Source organism: Triticum dicoccoides, chromosome 5B, assembly GCF_002162155.2.
Source record: "Triticum dicoccoides isolate Atlit2015 ecotype Zavitan chromosome 5B, WEW_v2.0, whole genome shotgun sequence".
Taxonomy (NCBI): domain Eukaryota; kingdom Viridiplantae; phylum Streptophyta; class Magnoliopsida; order Poales; family Poaceae; genus Triticum; species Triticum dicoccoides.
The window spans coordinates 718,276,204-718,292,352 of NC_041389.1; the positions used below are offsets into that span (position 1 = coordinate 718,276,204).

At 40.9% G+C, this 16,149-nt stretch overlaps 1 protein-coding gene and 1 pseudogene across 1 annotated transcript; both read right to left on the reverse strand.

The window, feature by feature from the left end:
* Positions 1-459: 459 nt before the first annotated feature.
* On the reverse strand, positions 460-2,043 carry LOC119310729 (annotated as a pseudogene).
* Positions 2,044-4,738: 2,695 nt separating this feature from the next.
* Positions 4,739-5,403, reverse strand: LOC119310730 (40S ribosomal protein S16-like). Its single transcript, XM_037586375.1, has one exon. The coding sequence runs from the start codon at positions 5,401-5,403 to the stop codon at positions 4,951-4,953; it is 453 nt and encodes a 150-aa protein (XP_037442272.1). The 3' UTR covers positions 4,739-4,950.
* Positions 5,404-16,149: the final 10,746 nt, after the last annotated feature.

Genomic DNA, 16,149 nt, shown 5'->3' on the forward strand with positions numbered 1-16,149 from the left:
CTTTTCCGGGGTATCCTTGACAAGGATGAAAGTCGAGCATTATTGATTGTCGATCAAAAAGGTGAAAACAAACCAGTGGCAAACCATTGTCAGAGTGGAGGCGACCGACGAGCTCCTCGACTTTCATAGGGTATCTGTCTTGTTCACAGCAAGGATGATGTGCACCACTGGAATGAGCGTCATGAGCACCACCATGTCAACCCAATCACTAACCACTCATGGCCCTCCCAGAGCCCCTGCGCACACAGATTGATCTGTGTAACCAGCGCCTACTCCATGTATTTGATGGGCGTCAGCATGGCGCGCGGTTTTATGCAAAGTTCCAGTCTGAGGCACAACTTAACCAAAATTGCTGGTTATGAAAAAATGGCCTCGTGAGAAAACATAGCCATGTCACTGGTTTGTCTTCTTTATGGAGTATATACTAATAATCAACTATAATGGGTATCATATATCACATTAGCATCGATGATGATAGCAACATGTAATGATATGATTTTTAGCGGTCAAGAGATCCTTAATCTTGCGGTGGGAATACAGATGCACAGAGCAACCAAATTATAAGCAACTGCAAGATCACATCAGTAAAAGGGGCATACGCCTACATATAGCAGTAGCAGATGGTTAACCTCCATATTTTTTACATTGGTTACGATTTATGGCAAAAGAAAATAAATGGTACTCGACGAAATGGTTTGAATAGCATATCACTGAATTGTATAAAGATGCATCATCTATCTTATTCAAGAGTAAAAGTTAAGCTCAAACAGGTCCAAACAACTAACAAAACCTATCCGGACTTTTGATCTTATAATTAATCTAAGATAGCATAATACGCAAGAAGACGAGGGATCTCGTTGGACCAGACCTCAACGGTACTACTTTTGGAAGCGGGTGCGGGCGCCGCGGTAGCCGAACTTCTTGGGCTTGTAGCGGCGTGGTCGTAGCGGCCGGAGGATCTCCTTCACCTCCTTCTTGGCCACCTTGTCAGTGTACTTCTGGTTGTAGGCGACGAGCGCCTTGGCAATGGCCTGTCGGACCGAGTAGTCCTGGCTCACGGATCCTAATGTCTATGCCCATGAAGCGGGACCTCCGGACGAGCAGGATCGGCCCCAGGGCCTTGGGGTGGAGCATCTCGGGGCGGATGAGGTCAATCGGCGCACCGCTGACCTTGACAAGACCGCGGCCGGGCTTGCAGTGGGCACGGCCATTGCGATCTTCCTCCTGCCGAAGCACTGGACGTTGTTTTTTTGAAAGAAAACGTGCACTTTATTGATTGGAAATAATGGTTACATCGTCTATAAGAAGAGGTACAATATTCTCCATAGGCTCCTCAAACCAATCTTTAGTTACAGAAACTTTCGCTAGCCTAGCAAGTTCATGAGCAACCTTATTAGCTGTCCTATTACAATGTTCAAATCTAGTCAACGGAAAATCACATGCCATGAAGTAGCAATCCTCGAATACTGCCGCCGCAACTCCCGCCGATTGTCCTCCATTTTTCATTGTGTCAATGACTTCCATATTATCAGAGTTAATAATAAGACGATTGCATCCCGCCTTTTGTGCAAGAATTAAACCAAACCTCAGAGCCATCGCTTCTGTTGTTAGTACATCAGCACACCAATCGATCTTCCCATTTCCGCCAACAATGAATTTTCCTTTGTCATCTCTGAGTACAGCACCTACCGTACCCCTGAGCAGATCATGGTCAAAAGAAGCGTCAACATTTAGTTTAACAAAACTCATAGGAGGTCTGCTCCATCCTTCTTTTCTACTAGATGCACTAGGTGAGTGGGCATTCACATAGTTTGCCGTTATAGCACGAACCCCCATCGAAATCTGGTTCACATCTTGAGACTTCCCTTCATGAACCAACATGTGTCTCTCCCACCATAAATACCAAGCGGTTATCGCGATTAATTCACTTGCATTCTGGCATCCTAATATAGATAGTTCTTGGTGCGGCATAAGAAGTAAGAATTCAAGAACCGCCTCACCAGCACGATCAATAACACAAGCTTTCTTAATTACCTCGTACATCCCCAGCTTACCCCAAACCTCTTTTGCCTTCTCACACAAAAACAAGATGTGTTTTGTATCTTCTTGCCCATTTGAGCATGATGGACAAAGGGGCGAAACTTTCATATGTCTATTGGCAAGTGTAACACTACACGGTAGAGTTCCATGCAACGTTCGCCAGATAAATATTTTTACCTTTGCCGGACACGATAATTTCCAAATCTTTCCCCAAATAGGATTGACATTGGTACGACCCATACCATTAGTATATTGCAATTTCCTCCCGTGTTGTTGGTTCCATTCCTCCGAATAAGCTGATCGAATAGTGAATACACCATTTTTTGTATAGCTCCAGGCAATGAAATCCGACATATTATGCATAGTAAGGGGAATCGCGAGGACCCTTTGCACATCAATTGGCCACAAAGTTTGTCTCACCAAATCTTCATCCCAAGAATTCGTGGTTGGATCAATAAGATCAGCCACCTTTGACAGAAGTTGCCCACCTCTAGGAGTAATAATTTTCCTACTCGCACAATTCGGAATCCATGCATCTCTCCAAATATCAATGTTTTGTCCATTTCCAACTCGCCAGATATAACCATTTCTTAAAGAGTTCACTCCCGCCATAATGCTTTGCCAAGTAAACGAAGATCCCTTCTTTAACCTTGCGTTCATCAAATCTCCCTCAGGGAAATATTTAACTCTCAATATGGTTGCACATAAAGATTCAGGATTATCAAAAAGACGCCACGCTTGTTTAGCTAATAGAGCCAGGTTGAAACAGTGTATATCTCGGAAGCCCATACCTCCTTGATCTTTTAGAACACACATTTTCCACCATGCCATCCAATGCATCCTCTTCTGGTTGTCCTCGTCACCCCACCAAAATTGCGACATCGCATCAATAATTCCTTTGCAGATTTTTTTAGGAATTTTAAAGACGGACATGGCATAGGTGGGGATGGCTTGTACAACAGATTTGAGCATAATTTCCTTCCCTCCAGAGGATAACAATTTTTCCTTCCATCCACTAATTTTCATAATAATTCGATCGATCAGGAACTGGAAACAGTCACTTTTGTCCATGCCCACATTTGCCGGCAAACCCAAGTATTTGTCATTGAGGGCTTCGGTCATAATATTTAGAATTGTACATATTTGTGCCTTGTCTTCCACTTTAGTATTGGGACTAAAGAATATATTAGATTTTTCAACACTAACCATTTGCCCCGAGGCGGCACAATACGAATCCAAGAGTGATTTCAACGCCTCCGCGCTCATGGGATTGGCTCGCATAAGGATCAAAGAGTCATCAGCAAAGAGGAGATTAGAAATTGATGGGGCATCTCTGCAAACCTTTATACCGGAAATGTTTCCATTCTCCTCCGCATTAACTAACAGGGCGGTCAAACCCTCTGTGCATAACAAGAATAAATAGGGAGAAAGGGGATCTCCCTGCCTCAATCCTCTAGTTGGTTTAAAACTCACCGTCTCATCATCATTAATACGGACCCGATACTCCACAGAGGATACACATTTCATAATTAAGTTCACCCAACTCTCTTTGAAACCCAATTTCAGCATAATTTCCTTTAAGAAGCACTGGACGTTGTTAGGCGTGCAAGGATGGCAGCTACTCCCTCCTTTCCTAAATATAAGTCTTTGTAGAGATTGCACTAGATGGACTACATACGAAGCAAAATGAATGAATCTAAACTTAAAATGCATCTATATACATCCGTATGTTGTTTATAGTGGAATCTCTATAAAGACTTACATTTAGGAACGAAGGAAGTACATGGTTGCTGGGGTTTTGGGTGGCGGCCGCGACGATTTTATATATAACATGGAGGCATTAGGGCTTCCATTTCTATCACATGATTGTCACGATGTCGTCGTGATCACTCACCACGCCCCCATGGGCTCCGAGAGCCCCCGTGCACACAAATTGGTCTCAATGTGGTTAGTCGCTGCCAATTTGAGGTCGATGATGGCGCCACGGCTCGTGTCACAAATGGAAGCAGCGGCAGTAGCAACAACATCTCCTAGCATCATGTTGTTGACCATGACAAGACCAGAAGTAGGAGGACGGGAGCCTAGCAGATTGTGTAGCAACATAACATTTTTGGTTATCGTCTGCCTGTTTCTGTTATGTAACTATTGTTTAATCACCTTACAGTTGACAATCATTTCCTCAAAACCAAAACAAAACTTAAATATGCACGAGGGGTTCCAACAAATGAGAAAACCTTACTGAATCTTGGCAGATGAGGCAGCAAGGGCATAGCGAATTTGGTTAATTACGAAAATTGCTGGTTATGGGGGAAAAAAACTCATAGTCGTGCCACTGGTTTGTCTTCTTGCATACGTCTAGATACATCTCCTTTTGTCCATTTTGATGACAATTATTTCCGGACGGATGGAGTACTAACAATCAACTAGAATGGGCATCATAAACAATGAATGAATAACAAATCTCCCATGGAAATGCTGGCCCTGTAAGCTAATCCAGGTAGAAGTGCCTAACTAAACCAAAACCAAAGCACAAGGTTGGTCATGAGCCACCATAACTGCGATGATAGATATAAGATCACAGCAGGGCATACGCCTACATATAACATGACGGTAGCAGCTAGTTAACCTCCATGTTATGTTGGTTATGATGATTTATGACAAAGGAAAAAAAATGCTATGATCGATGGTTGGCAAGATATCCAATATAAACACAGCACTCCACAAAAGGTACGATTGGAATATCACATCACTGGATTATATAAAGATTCATCATCTATCTTGTGTTCAACTAAAAATCAAGCTCAAACAGGTCGAAACAAGTAACAAAACCTATCAGGACATCCGATCTCATCATTAACCTAAGATAGCATAATACGCAAAAAGACGAGGGGTCTCGTCCGACAGGGGAGCTCAACGGTACGACTTCTGGAAGCGTGCGCGGGCGCCGCGGCCGCCGAACTTCTTGGGCTCGCAGCGGCGCGGGTCGGCGACGAGCAGCGTGCGGTCGTAGCGGCCGAGGATCTCCTTGACCTCCTTCTTGGCCGCCTCGTCGACGTACTTCTGGTTGTAGGCGACGAGCGCCTTGGCGATGGCCTGGCGGATCGAGTAGACCTGGCTCACCTTGCCGCCGCCGCGGACGCGGATCCTCATGTCGATGCCCTTGAAGCGGGACTTCCCGGCGAGCAGGATCGGCTCCAGGGCCTTGAGGCGGAGCATCTCGGGACGGATGAGCTCGATCGGCGAGCCGCTGACCTTGATGAGGCCGCGGCCGGGCTTGCAGTGGGCCACGGCAACGGCGCTCTTCTTCCTGCCGAAGCACTGGACGTTGCCCGGCGTCGGGCGTGCCAGGACGGCGGCTGTCATGGTTGCTAGGGTTTTTGGTGACGGCGTGAGAGAGATGGCGATTTTTTTTTTTTTGAGGATCTGGCGATTATTTATGGATAGCGTGGAGGCGTTAGGGCTTCCATTTCTATGGGCCAGGCTGAAGGGGTTTGGGCCCAGACGAATTAGTTGAACATTATGTGGACCGAGAGGAATCAAAACAATGTTCAACTGATTCTATTAGGCCTGGTAATTCATGGCATCACTAATTTATGTGGGCCTATGTGACGCACTTTGCGTCAAACAGGCGTCGCGTCGCACAGAGCATCGGAATTTCCTATACGACGCTCTCTGCGTCAAACTATCGAGCGACCGAGCGAGCGATTTGGGCCGGCCCATCCCGTAAATCGTTCACGTCCCGGTTTTAGGAACCTTCCGAGGGTTCCAAGCCGTTTTTTTTCTGGTTTTGGAACCTTCTAGAAGGTTCCTGAACCGTTCTTTTATTTTCATTTCTTTTTCTTTTTCTGTTTCGTTTTTCTTTACTTTTTTTATTTATTGTTTCTTTTTTCTTTTTTCTTTTCTTTTTAAAAAATGTTCTCATTTTAAAAAAATGTTCTCTTTTTCAAAAAATGTACATATTTTCAAAAAATGTACGATTTTTAAAATTTTGTTCGTGTTTTCAAATTTTGTTCCGGAGTTCCATAAAATTGTTTGTTTTCAGTTTTTGGTCGGTTGTTTTAAAAAATGTTTCTGATTTCAAGAAAACTTCAGAATTTAAAAAATTGTTCGTGTTTTGAAATTTTGTTTGGGAGTTTTAAAAAATGTTCGAGTTTTCAAATTTTGTTCACAATTTCCAAAAATGTTCTGTATTCAAATTTTGTTCATAGATCCAAAAAATATTTGTGCTTTTAAATTTTATTTGGAGTTCTAAAAAATATTCATATTTTCAAAATTTAAAAAATGTTTCCATTTTTTTCATAAATTGTTGAAAGATTCAAAATTTCATAGTTTCAAAAAATGTTGGCAAATTTTAAGAACTGTTTGCGTTTCAAAAAATGTTCGGGCTGTTCAAAACATGTTCCCATTTTCAAAAATTGTTCGCAAATTTCAAAAATGTGCATGTTTTCATTTTTCAGGAGATTCGAAATTGTTCGGTTACAAATTTTGTTCACAAATTTCAAAATATGTTCGGGTTTTGAAATTCCGTCTTGGAATTTCAAAAGATGTTCCCATTTCAAAAAAAAATTGTTACTGATTTTCGAAAAAAAATTAGTTTTTTTTTTCGTGAATTAGCAAACTGTTTGTGTTTCACATATCCCTTCATTTTTTCTGAATAAAAATTGCTTTTGAAATTCAAGATATATTTTGATATGCGCTGCCTGTTGGTTCTTTAAGGGTGGCGCTGCACTAGAATCAGTAACGACTGCTAGGTTTACTGGTAGTACCACGTCAGGTATAGCCTGAGGTTCTGGTTTCGAATTCCTGCGACAGCGAATTATTTTGAGCTACTGCGCGCTTTCGTTCGTTCGCTATATTCATGGGCCGGCCCAGTTCGACACATGTCTGTGCGAAACCGCTTCTCTTTGCCGCAGAGAGCGGCGAATAGGAGCTCCCCAGAGCATCCCGCTGTGGACGCTTCGCACACAGCGTCCCAGTGGCGGGCCCGCTGGCCGATTTCTTGGCTCAAGTTTCTGTTTTCGTTTCTTTTGGTTCTTTTCGACAAGTAGCTACTTCCATTTCCTCAAAAAAAAAAACTGCTTCTTTTTATTTGCGGGAAAAAAAAATCAGTTTCCTGGTACTGCTCGCGTTTTTTATTAGACGCACACCTAGTATCCCATTTCTTTGACTGCTTTGACACTCACTAGCAAAAAAGTTATTTTTTTCTTCTAAAAAATACAGCCACAAGACAAGAACAGAAACAGAAAATAGGCACAGAAACATAAAGCTGGTTCTTGCTGCTGTTTCATTGCTACAAGCAACACAAAGTTGGTTCTTGGATTAAAAAAATGTTCAAGGCAGTAAAATTGTTCACCAATCCAAAAGTTGTTATTTAAATTGACAAATTGTTCTCTGATTCAAAAATGTTCATGACATTCTGAGAATGTTCTTGAATTCAAAAATTGTTCTTGGCAAAGTTTTTCACTGATTCAAAAATGTTCAAGCCATTGAAGTAATTGTTCTTGGATTGAAAAAATGTTCGAGACATTCAAAAATTGTTCACAAATTCAAAACAAATCTTTGAAATTGGATAATATTATTGGATTCAAAAAAATTCCAGATATTCAGAATTGTTATTGAATTCAAGATATGTTCAAGGCAATAAAAAGGTTCTTGGAACTAAAAAACTATTCATGGTTTCAAAAAATGTTCCTGACATTCAAAAAAGTGTTCTTGGACTGAAAAATGTTCTAGTGATTCCAAACTATTCTTGCTAATTCTGAGAGGCAGGCTAGTAGTGACGATTAATATATTTTTTTCTTTCCGAATGGAAGTTAAACAATTAGTTATCAGAAAACTAGAATGTTGCAAATACTAGATGCATTTACAGATTACACATTACATTGTTGCAAGCGAGCTCAGATCTCTAACATTAACTGGCAGACTGAGCTAACAAATGCACAACAAAACCAGAATGAATTAATTTTTCTTTGATCTTGAATTTTTTTCTTGGATTCAAGATATGGTCAAGGCATTAAAATTTTTCTTGAGATTAAAAAATTGTTCATGGATTCAAAAAAATGTTCCAGACATTCAGAAAAAGTGTTCTTGGACTGAAAAAAATCTTCTAGTGATTCCAAAATTGTTCGTTGAACTTGAAATTTGTTCATGGATTCAAAAATTGTTCTTGGATTAAGTAATTAAAAATGGTTCAAGGTAGTCAAAAGTTGTTCCTCGAATTAAAAAATTGCTCATGGATTCAAAAAATATTGAGGCATTGAAAAATTGTCGTTTGAATTTGAAAAATTGTTCGTTGATTCAAAAGAAATTCATGACATTCAAAATTGTTCATGTCTAAAAAAATGTGAACACATTTAGAAACTATTCTTGCAATCAAAATTGTTCATGGATTCAAAAAATGCCCGATGCATTCAAAAAGTCGTTCTTGGCTTAAAAATGTTTTATGGTATTCCAAAATTGTTCTTTGAAATGAGAAGTTGTTCTTGGATTCAAAAAATGTTTTTCAAATTAAATTTTTTATTGGAATTCAAATCTTGTTCATGCTATTTTACTCAGAAAATGTTCTCGGCATTGAAAAATTATTCTTGAAATTCAAATTGTGTGCTAAGGTTCAAAAAATATTTTTGGAGTTCAAGATGGATGTATAAGATGCTAACACAGATGACAAGGCATGATACAGATATGCATGTACAAATTCATTTGGACAAAATAAAATTACATTAGTTAATTCACACTCTATTCGTGTTTAATTTATTTTGGACGAAATTATTGGTAGATGCTGGATCAACAACCTATTCATTCTCAAATAGGTAGTTATCAAAGATGTATCCAAATAGAGCAGAAAAAACTTCATTAATACAAATTCAGAACAAAATCTATATTTCTGACACGATATTGTAGTGTCGGGTACATAGGTAAATAGCAAGAAAAACAAACATGCAATCGTTTAGCACACTTGCACACTGGGAACAATTTTGTCTGTGATAGGAAGTAGACAACAACATGCTTTCTGAGGTATATGTTGATCAGACAAAAATGGAAATACACATCAGAAATGTAGCATCTCTTTGTTGAAGCATCATCCAGTGCCTCCAAGTCTATCTCGATCAGGTCAAACTTCGCCATTTTGTAATCAACAATCTGCCGAAATTGAGGAATGATTTCCTTAAATAGTAGAAAAGGAGAAGAAAAGTTTGTGTCAAAAAATATAACGGGAGGTGTATGAATAATTCGTAAACTAGTTACTCTTTTTCTAGGGAAGTAAATCAGTTCAACAAGCAACTAGCTAGTACTTTTTTCAGGGGAGCAGGTGGCTATTGTTTAATTGACCTCACAAAACTTGCAGACTAGAGAGGTGGATGCATATTAAGCTGCCAAACATACATGAGGTGCTTTAGGTTAAATTAACTTAATGACCAGGGTTATAGTAGCAGCTAGTACATGCATATAGCAGAGAAATAGAGTTCTTGAGTGGAGATGAACACCGCCAATATATAGAGTGGTCGTCTCCAGTATGTGTGGGGGTCAAGATAATTACTACTAGTAGTACAGTATAAAAAGGGAAATAGTTGAAAAGAAGTAGCATTGTTGACAGTAAATCAGAAAAACTTACACCATCAAAGTCCTTCGTGATTTTCCCATCCCATAAGTCCATGTAGATGAATCCATACATAGCAGAGTTGTGGCTGTACATGTCAAATAAAAAAGTTAGATTGATCACTTGAAAATGCCACTTCACGATATTAGAAAAGAAATTTACAAGAAGAATATGCACAATTAGTTAAGTCAGGTGTTTTCCTGCGATGGATAGTTCTCTGGGGAAGTACAAACAGAATCTTCAACATTTTGAAAATTCGATTCACAAAGACTTGAAAAGAGTGTTGGGGTTAGTAATCTAAATAAAAAGAGAAACTTGAGTTTGCGCAACAACACTACCATGTTGATATCAGCTAGACGGTACATTATCTGGACACTTTATTTAATACGTGACAGCCACTTACCACACAAATCCACAGAAGAAAACATAGACAATGGAAAATAGGAAAAAGAAACGAACCAGGTTTGATGTTATCTTGTTGATTTGCTGTTGAGTGATAAAATTTGATGAATCTAAGAAATTGATTGTTTCAAACAGATTGTTCACACAAAAGAAGGTCCAGTGGAATGCCACAACTCTAAGGAAATAATGTTGTCTAAGAAAGAATGAAAAATCGATACCACTATATGCACAAGCACCATATGTACAAAAACAAGCACTATATGCTTGGCACTGCATGTACAAGCACCAGACCCAAACCAAAAATCCACCCCTAGCTTATGACCAAAAGTGCAGGCACCAGAACTACAATAGTTCAGCTACTACTTGATGAAGCGATTTACCTTCGCCATGTAGAACAACCACAATCTGCCGGATTTCAGCCAAACCTGCCAACAAAAAATGAAACACATGGTGAATACACTTAGGAAACTTAAAAAAAGGAAACCCACAATGCTTACCAAGGGGAAGCGGGGATCTGAAAAACCTGGCCCAAAATTGAAGTGATATCCTGGGGAATAACACGCCAACACCGCCTGCCAACAAAAAGAAGAAATCAAGAAACCCTAGCTTTTAGCAAAGAAATATGTCGGATGGGAAACCCAAATAATCAGCGTGAGAAAAGGGGGTGAGAAAGATGAATAAGAACCATCCACATGCCGCCCAAGACGCGAAGCGGATGAGAAGCGAACGGCGGAGAAGAATCGAGAGGAGGAGAAGGAATCGGGAAGAAGAGGGGAAACAGAAGAGGGGGGGGGGGAGAGAAGTTAGCATAAGGGGATCGAAGAGGGGAACCGGTTACGCTGCAAAAAGGACCGGCCCAAGTACGGGCGGCGGGTGTGTGACGCGTCAACAGTTTGACGCAAAATGTGCCAAATATGATTTCTCGGCTACTTTGGAAGCTCTAGCTTGTAGAGAAGGTCTGTCACTTGCGGCGGATCTCCTCCTTCAGGGTTTCATCATTGCCTCTGATTCCAAGCAGGTCATCAATTATATTCACATTAGAAGCAGTGGGAGATATGGAGCTATTATTACTGAAATAAACTCTAGGCCTTCTTCCTTTTCTTGTAATTTTATGTTTGAAAGTAGAGCGGCGAATCATGACGCTGATAGACTAGCCAAGTTCGCACATTCTTTGGATTAGGGGAGACACATGTGGTTGTCGACTCCGCACGATCCGTTTTGTATCCCACAAATTGTGGAATTGGAATGAATAAGACTTGGTTGAACCCTAAAAAACAAAACTGATTCTATTAGGTCTGACTAAAAAAAACTAATTCTATTAGGTTCACAATCTCCCCAAGTTTACTTGTAATCTAGGCATAGGTAGACAAGTTTGGTTGGGCAATCCTCATGACCCAAATATTGTATCTATAAATATCACTTTGAATCCATAAAGTCGGCGAGATTACTTAAAAAACTGATTATATTAGGTCCGGGCCGCAGCACTCTGTAGCGTGGCATCGTCTCTCGCACGCGGCGCGACCTGCTGTGTTTGCCACGAGCCACAAGCACGCACGTCTTTCTTCCTTATATTTTCCCTCCAACTAGTTTTCACATTTTTTTCCTTTTCTTTTTGTTTATATTTTTGAAAATGTTTTCGATAAATATATTTCAAAAACTTAATTTCCTATACAACTTTAAAATGTCCACTGCGAAAATGGAAAATATTAACTTAGTGTAAATTTATTGTCAGCGTAACTTTTTCAAAACAGTTGATAGCATTAAAAAAATGTACTCCCTATGTAAAGTAACATAAGATCATTTAGATAACAACTTTGTTGATCTGAACGGTTTTATATACTGAGGGAGTACATGGAATTTTAAGAAAAGTTCATGCTTCAAAAATATGTTTGTGATGTTTTTGAAAAGTGCTAGTGCCATGTAAAAAAAAATGTTCGCGTAGTTTAGAGAAATGTTTTCTACCATTCAAAAAAATTATGTGAAATTTTAAAAATAAATGTTGACATGTCTCAAATGTATGTTCTGATATTGTTGAAAAATGTTTCTTCAACGTAAAAAATGTTCAAGTAGTTTTGAAGAAATGTTTCATGCCATTAGAAAATATTTAACGTGTATTTGTAGAATGCTTAACATGTATTCAAAAAATGTTTGAGTGTGTGCGGAAAAAGTTTGACGTGTATAAAAAAATGTTCCACAAGTATATGAAAAATGTACATGTGTATTTTAAAATTAGACATGTGTTAAAAATGATTTTTAAAAAATCCAAAGAAAACAGGAAAAAAAACCAAAAGAGAAACACAGAAAATGAAAAACAGAAGAAAATTGGCACAGAAAATGCCAGAAAAAAACTATGAGGAAAACCTGCTCCATCTAGTGCTCGCCTACTGTGAGACACAGATATAGCCCTGGTCGAATCTTTTTTACGAGAAAAAGTTGCAAGTGTTTTTATTAGAAAAAAGTTGCAAGCAGTGGAGGGTGGGCCGAGGCCCACCCTGGGATTTTTAGTCGACCCATCTTATATATAATATAGCCCATAAGGGAGAGACTAGGTGATGGCTAGAAGAAAGAAAAAAAGCCCGGCAAGCACGGTGTCGTCCGCTCGTCGCACAGCCGCTGCGCATTGCCTCCCATCCCCGATTCCCTCCCCCTCGTGACTGCTCTGCGCTCCCGCTGATCCTGCTACCTTGCTCTGTGTCTCGCTGGCGACTCTACCCACCTCGCCCCGCCCCTACCGAGCGCCACCGCATCCAGCAGGCAGACCGCCGCCACCCAGTCTACACCCGGCAGTCGGCGCCCGGCTGCCGTTGTTGTGCACCTGCAGCAGGCCGCCAGCCAGCCGCCCAGCCCGATTTGAGGTAGTACATTCGATCAGATTTCTTCCCCTTCCCTGATTCCAGTTTACTCATTACTTATTGCTCTGCGTGCTGCTACCTGACACTAGTGGTCATTAGTCATTACGAATTCAGGCTTGCTGTGCTCCTTTGTAAATTGCAATGTATTACTACTAAACTCTGTCCAGAGTTGTTACAACTTACTACTGACTTGTTTCAGTTTGGGGCAAACAATTGATACAATGTTCCCATTTTTTGAATCAAATAAATGTCTTTTTTTTTGAGAGAAATCAAATAAATGTCATTGTCAGATTGAATAACAAAATGTCAGCCTGGATCACAGGATTACATATATGTCTCAAATCTGGAAGAAGGAACACATGGACATAGTCTTCTTTGAACTTTTAAAGGTATGCATGCTTCTTTTATTCAAAATTAAGACTTATCTGATTAATTTTATTAAGTTTTTAAGACCATACTGTTCAATTTCTATTGTGCTATTGGTAAATTATTTAGTACATTTGCATGTCGTATTTGTTGTAAAAGAAATTTTAGGGTGGACCACTGTATCAAAATCCTAGATCCGCCACTCGTTGCAAGTACTCCCTCCGTCCCAAAATTCTTGTCTTAGATTTGTCCAAATACGGATGTATCAAGTCACGTTTTAGTATTAGGTACATCCGTATCTAGACAAATCTAAGACAAGAATTTTGGGACGGAGGGAGTATTTGCCAAGCCACTATTTGTCTATTTAACTTTATGAAGAAGGACATTGATGGTCACTTTCTTATTCTCTTGCTATATGTTGATGACATGTTCATTGTTGGAAATGATATAGAGTGGATTGTTCTCCTCAAGAAAGCATTGAGTAAATCATTTGCCATGAAGAATTTATGACCAACTAAGAAAATAGTTGGCATCAAGATCCCCCATGATAGATCAAAGAAGTTGATTTGGCTCTCATAGGAAAGATACACTAAGAAGGTACTTCAAAGGTTCAATTTGCAGGACGAAGGTATGTTACCTCTCCACTTGCAGGGCATCATAAAATGAGTCCAAAACAATGCCATAACAACAAGAAGGAGAAATAAATAAATGAGTAAAGGTACCATACCAATATGTCGTGGGCAGTATGTAGTATGTCATGATGTGCACTTTGCCTGATACTGCTACGCGGTTGGAGTTGTTAGCCACTTCATGAAAAATCCAAATGAAGCTCACTGGAATATAGTGAAGTTGATTCTCATGTATCTCAAAGGAACTTCTAGATCATGCCTATGCTTTGGAAGCGGTGATCTTCTATTGCAAGCCTATATAGATGCAGATTATGTTGCTGATGTGGATTATAGGAAGTCTACTTCTGAATACCTGATGACATATGCATGGAGCAGCGTCATGGCAATCAAGATTGCAGAAATGCGTTTCAGTGTCAACCACAGATGTTGAGCACACATTGGTCGATGTGTGCAAGGAAGTGTTATGGATGAAGAACTTCTTGCAAGAGTTGAGCATGAAGCAAGACCATTACAATCTGTTTTGTGATATTGGAGTGCTATCTATCTGCACTCTCGAACCAAGCACATTGATGTGAAGTATCAGTGGATTCAAAGAGATGGCTATTTTAAGCCTTTCAGGCGGATGAAATAGGTGCAAGAGTCAACTACCCATTAGGGCTATGACCAAGGGTAAAGTTCGGACTTTGGACACGAGGGAAGGGAGTGTTAAGCCTCCCATCTAGCCACGATTAGGTGGAGAGACTATAATCCAAACTTAGCCTCGATTGGAGAAGAAAGAAAGAAAACCAAGAGAGAAGAGAAGGGGAAAATTGAAGGAGAGCTTGGGACCAAGCACCAGGTGTTCCCCACAAGGTTGTGAAGCCTAGATCCACTTCCTTGTTTTTTTCAAGTTGTGGTTCCATTATCTTTGGTGAGATTATTTCACTTCCTAGCTCTTGTGTCCCAAACTTTGTTATTGCATCAGATATATGTGATATCTTAACGTATGAGATCTTTTAGTGCTCTCTAGAGAAGAACTTGTTCGATCTCACATTGGATAATAGTGAAAAGAGATTTGGATGGCTCAGGCCTGTGATTTTTCTCCTCAGATTGAGGGCTTCTCGACATAAAATTTGGTCTCTATGTTGATACTTGCTACTGCACTTTTGGGTTGAGAGCACATACGACTTGTGTTGTTGTTTGCACCCATGACTTGTCGTAGGTTTAGACTGAACCAAATATCTTCATATATGTGTGATGCCTATGTTTCCTTGTCTGGTTGAGAGATGACCCTTGGAGTTGTACATGAGTGTGCACCGACGTAAGTGTGCTGAAGTTATACAGTGATCACCAGTCAACGAATATTCTCCTTGCACCAACATGCTGCTACAATTAATCTGCAATACGAGATGATTGACGCTACTCACTTTAAAGAGCAATTAATCTGCAATATAAAAGCATCTACAGCTGGACTTTGCAAATTCGGCCCCTCAAACGCCCTCGGACGCGATCGGGCGCGTTCATGGATAGTGACCGGTCACGCCTCAAATTAGCAACTTCTCTCATATTTCAACCCCTAGATCCATACAAAGCATTGCTAAAGAAACCCTACGTACTACATACTACGTACTAGCCTAGCTAATCTTCGTCGTTGGAGATGTCCACGACGACGGTGTCGGGCGCTGGCTGGAGGGCGGCTAGGAGGGCTCCGGCTCATCCTCCTCCTGCTTGACCTCATCCATGTAGACGAGCATCTCCGTCTTCTCCGCGGCCTGTTGCGCATTCATCTCCTCCCGGCGACGGTGTTTGGCCTTCGCAGCCGACTCCGAGCGGAGGGGATCGAGGATGGCATGTTGCTCCGTCTGCAGATCCACGTCGTCGGCGTCCCCCACATCCTCCTCCTCCTCAACCTCCTCCCCATTCTCCTCCACCACCTACTCTTCCAACTCCTCCCCCAGATCCACTGCATCCGGAGGTAGCCCGGCGGCGATCCGGGCTTCGCGCCTTACCCGGATCTACTCACGGAGCTCGGTGCTCCGGCGTCAGAAATGGCTCGCTCCTCATCCGGGGGCGTGGGGGCATGGCTACTATGCAGAAGGAGGGAGTGGAAATGGCGACGGCGGCAGACAGGCGGAGAAAAATGTGGATGGTAGCAGTGGCGGAGCCAGAAACTATGAATCAGGGCGGCCGAGGGCTGTTAAAGCAGGCTAGGATGGGCCAAAACATAGAAAAGCAGGCTTTTAGCAACAAATAACCTTGAATTGTGCATTGTTCATCAGCAAAT

Bases quoted from the DNA above. Each gene is read 5' to 3' on its own strand.
- LOC119310730 (XM_037586375.1), bottom strand. From the start codon at position 5,403: ATGACAGCCGCCGTCCTGGCACGCCCGACGCCGGGCAACGTCCAGTGC.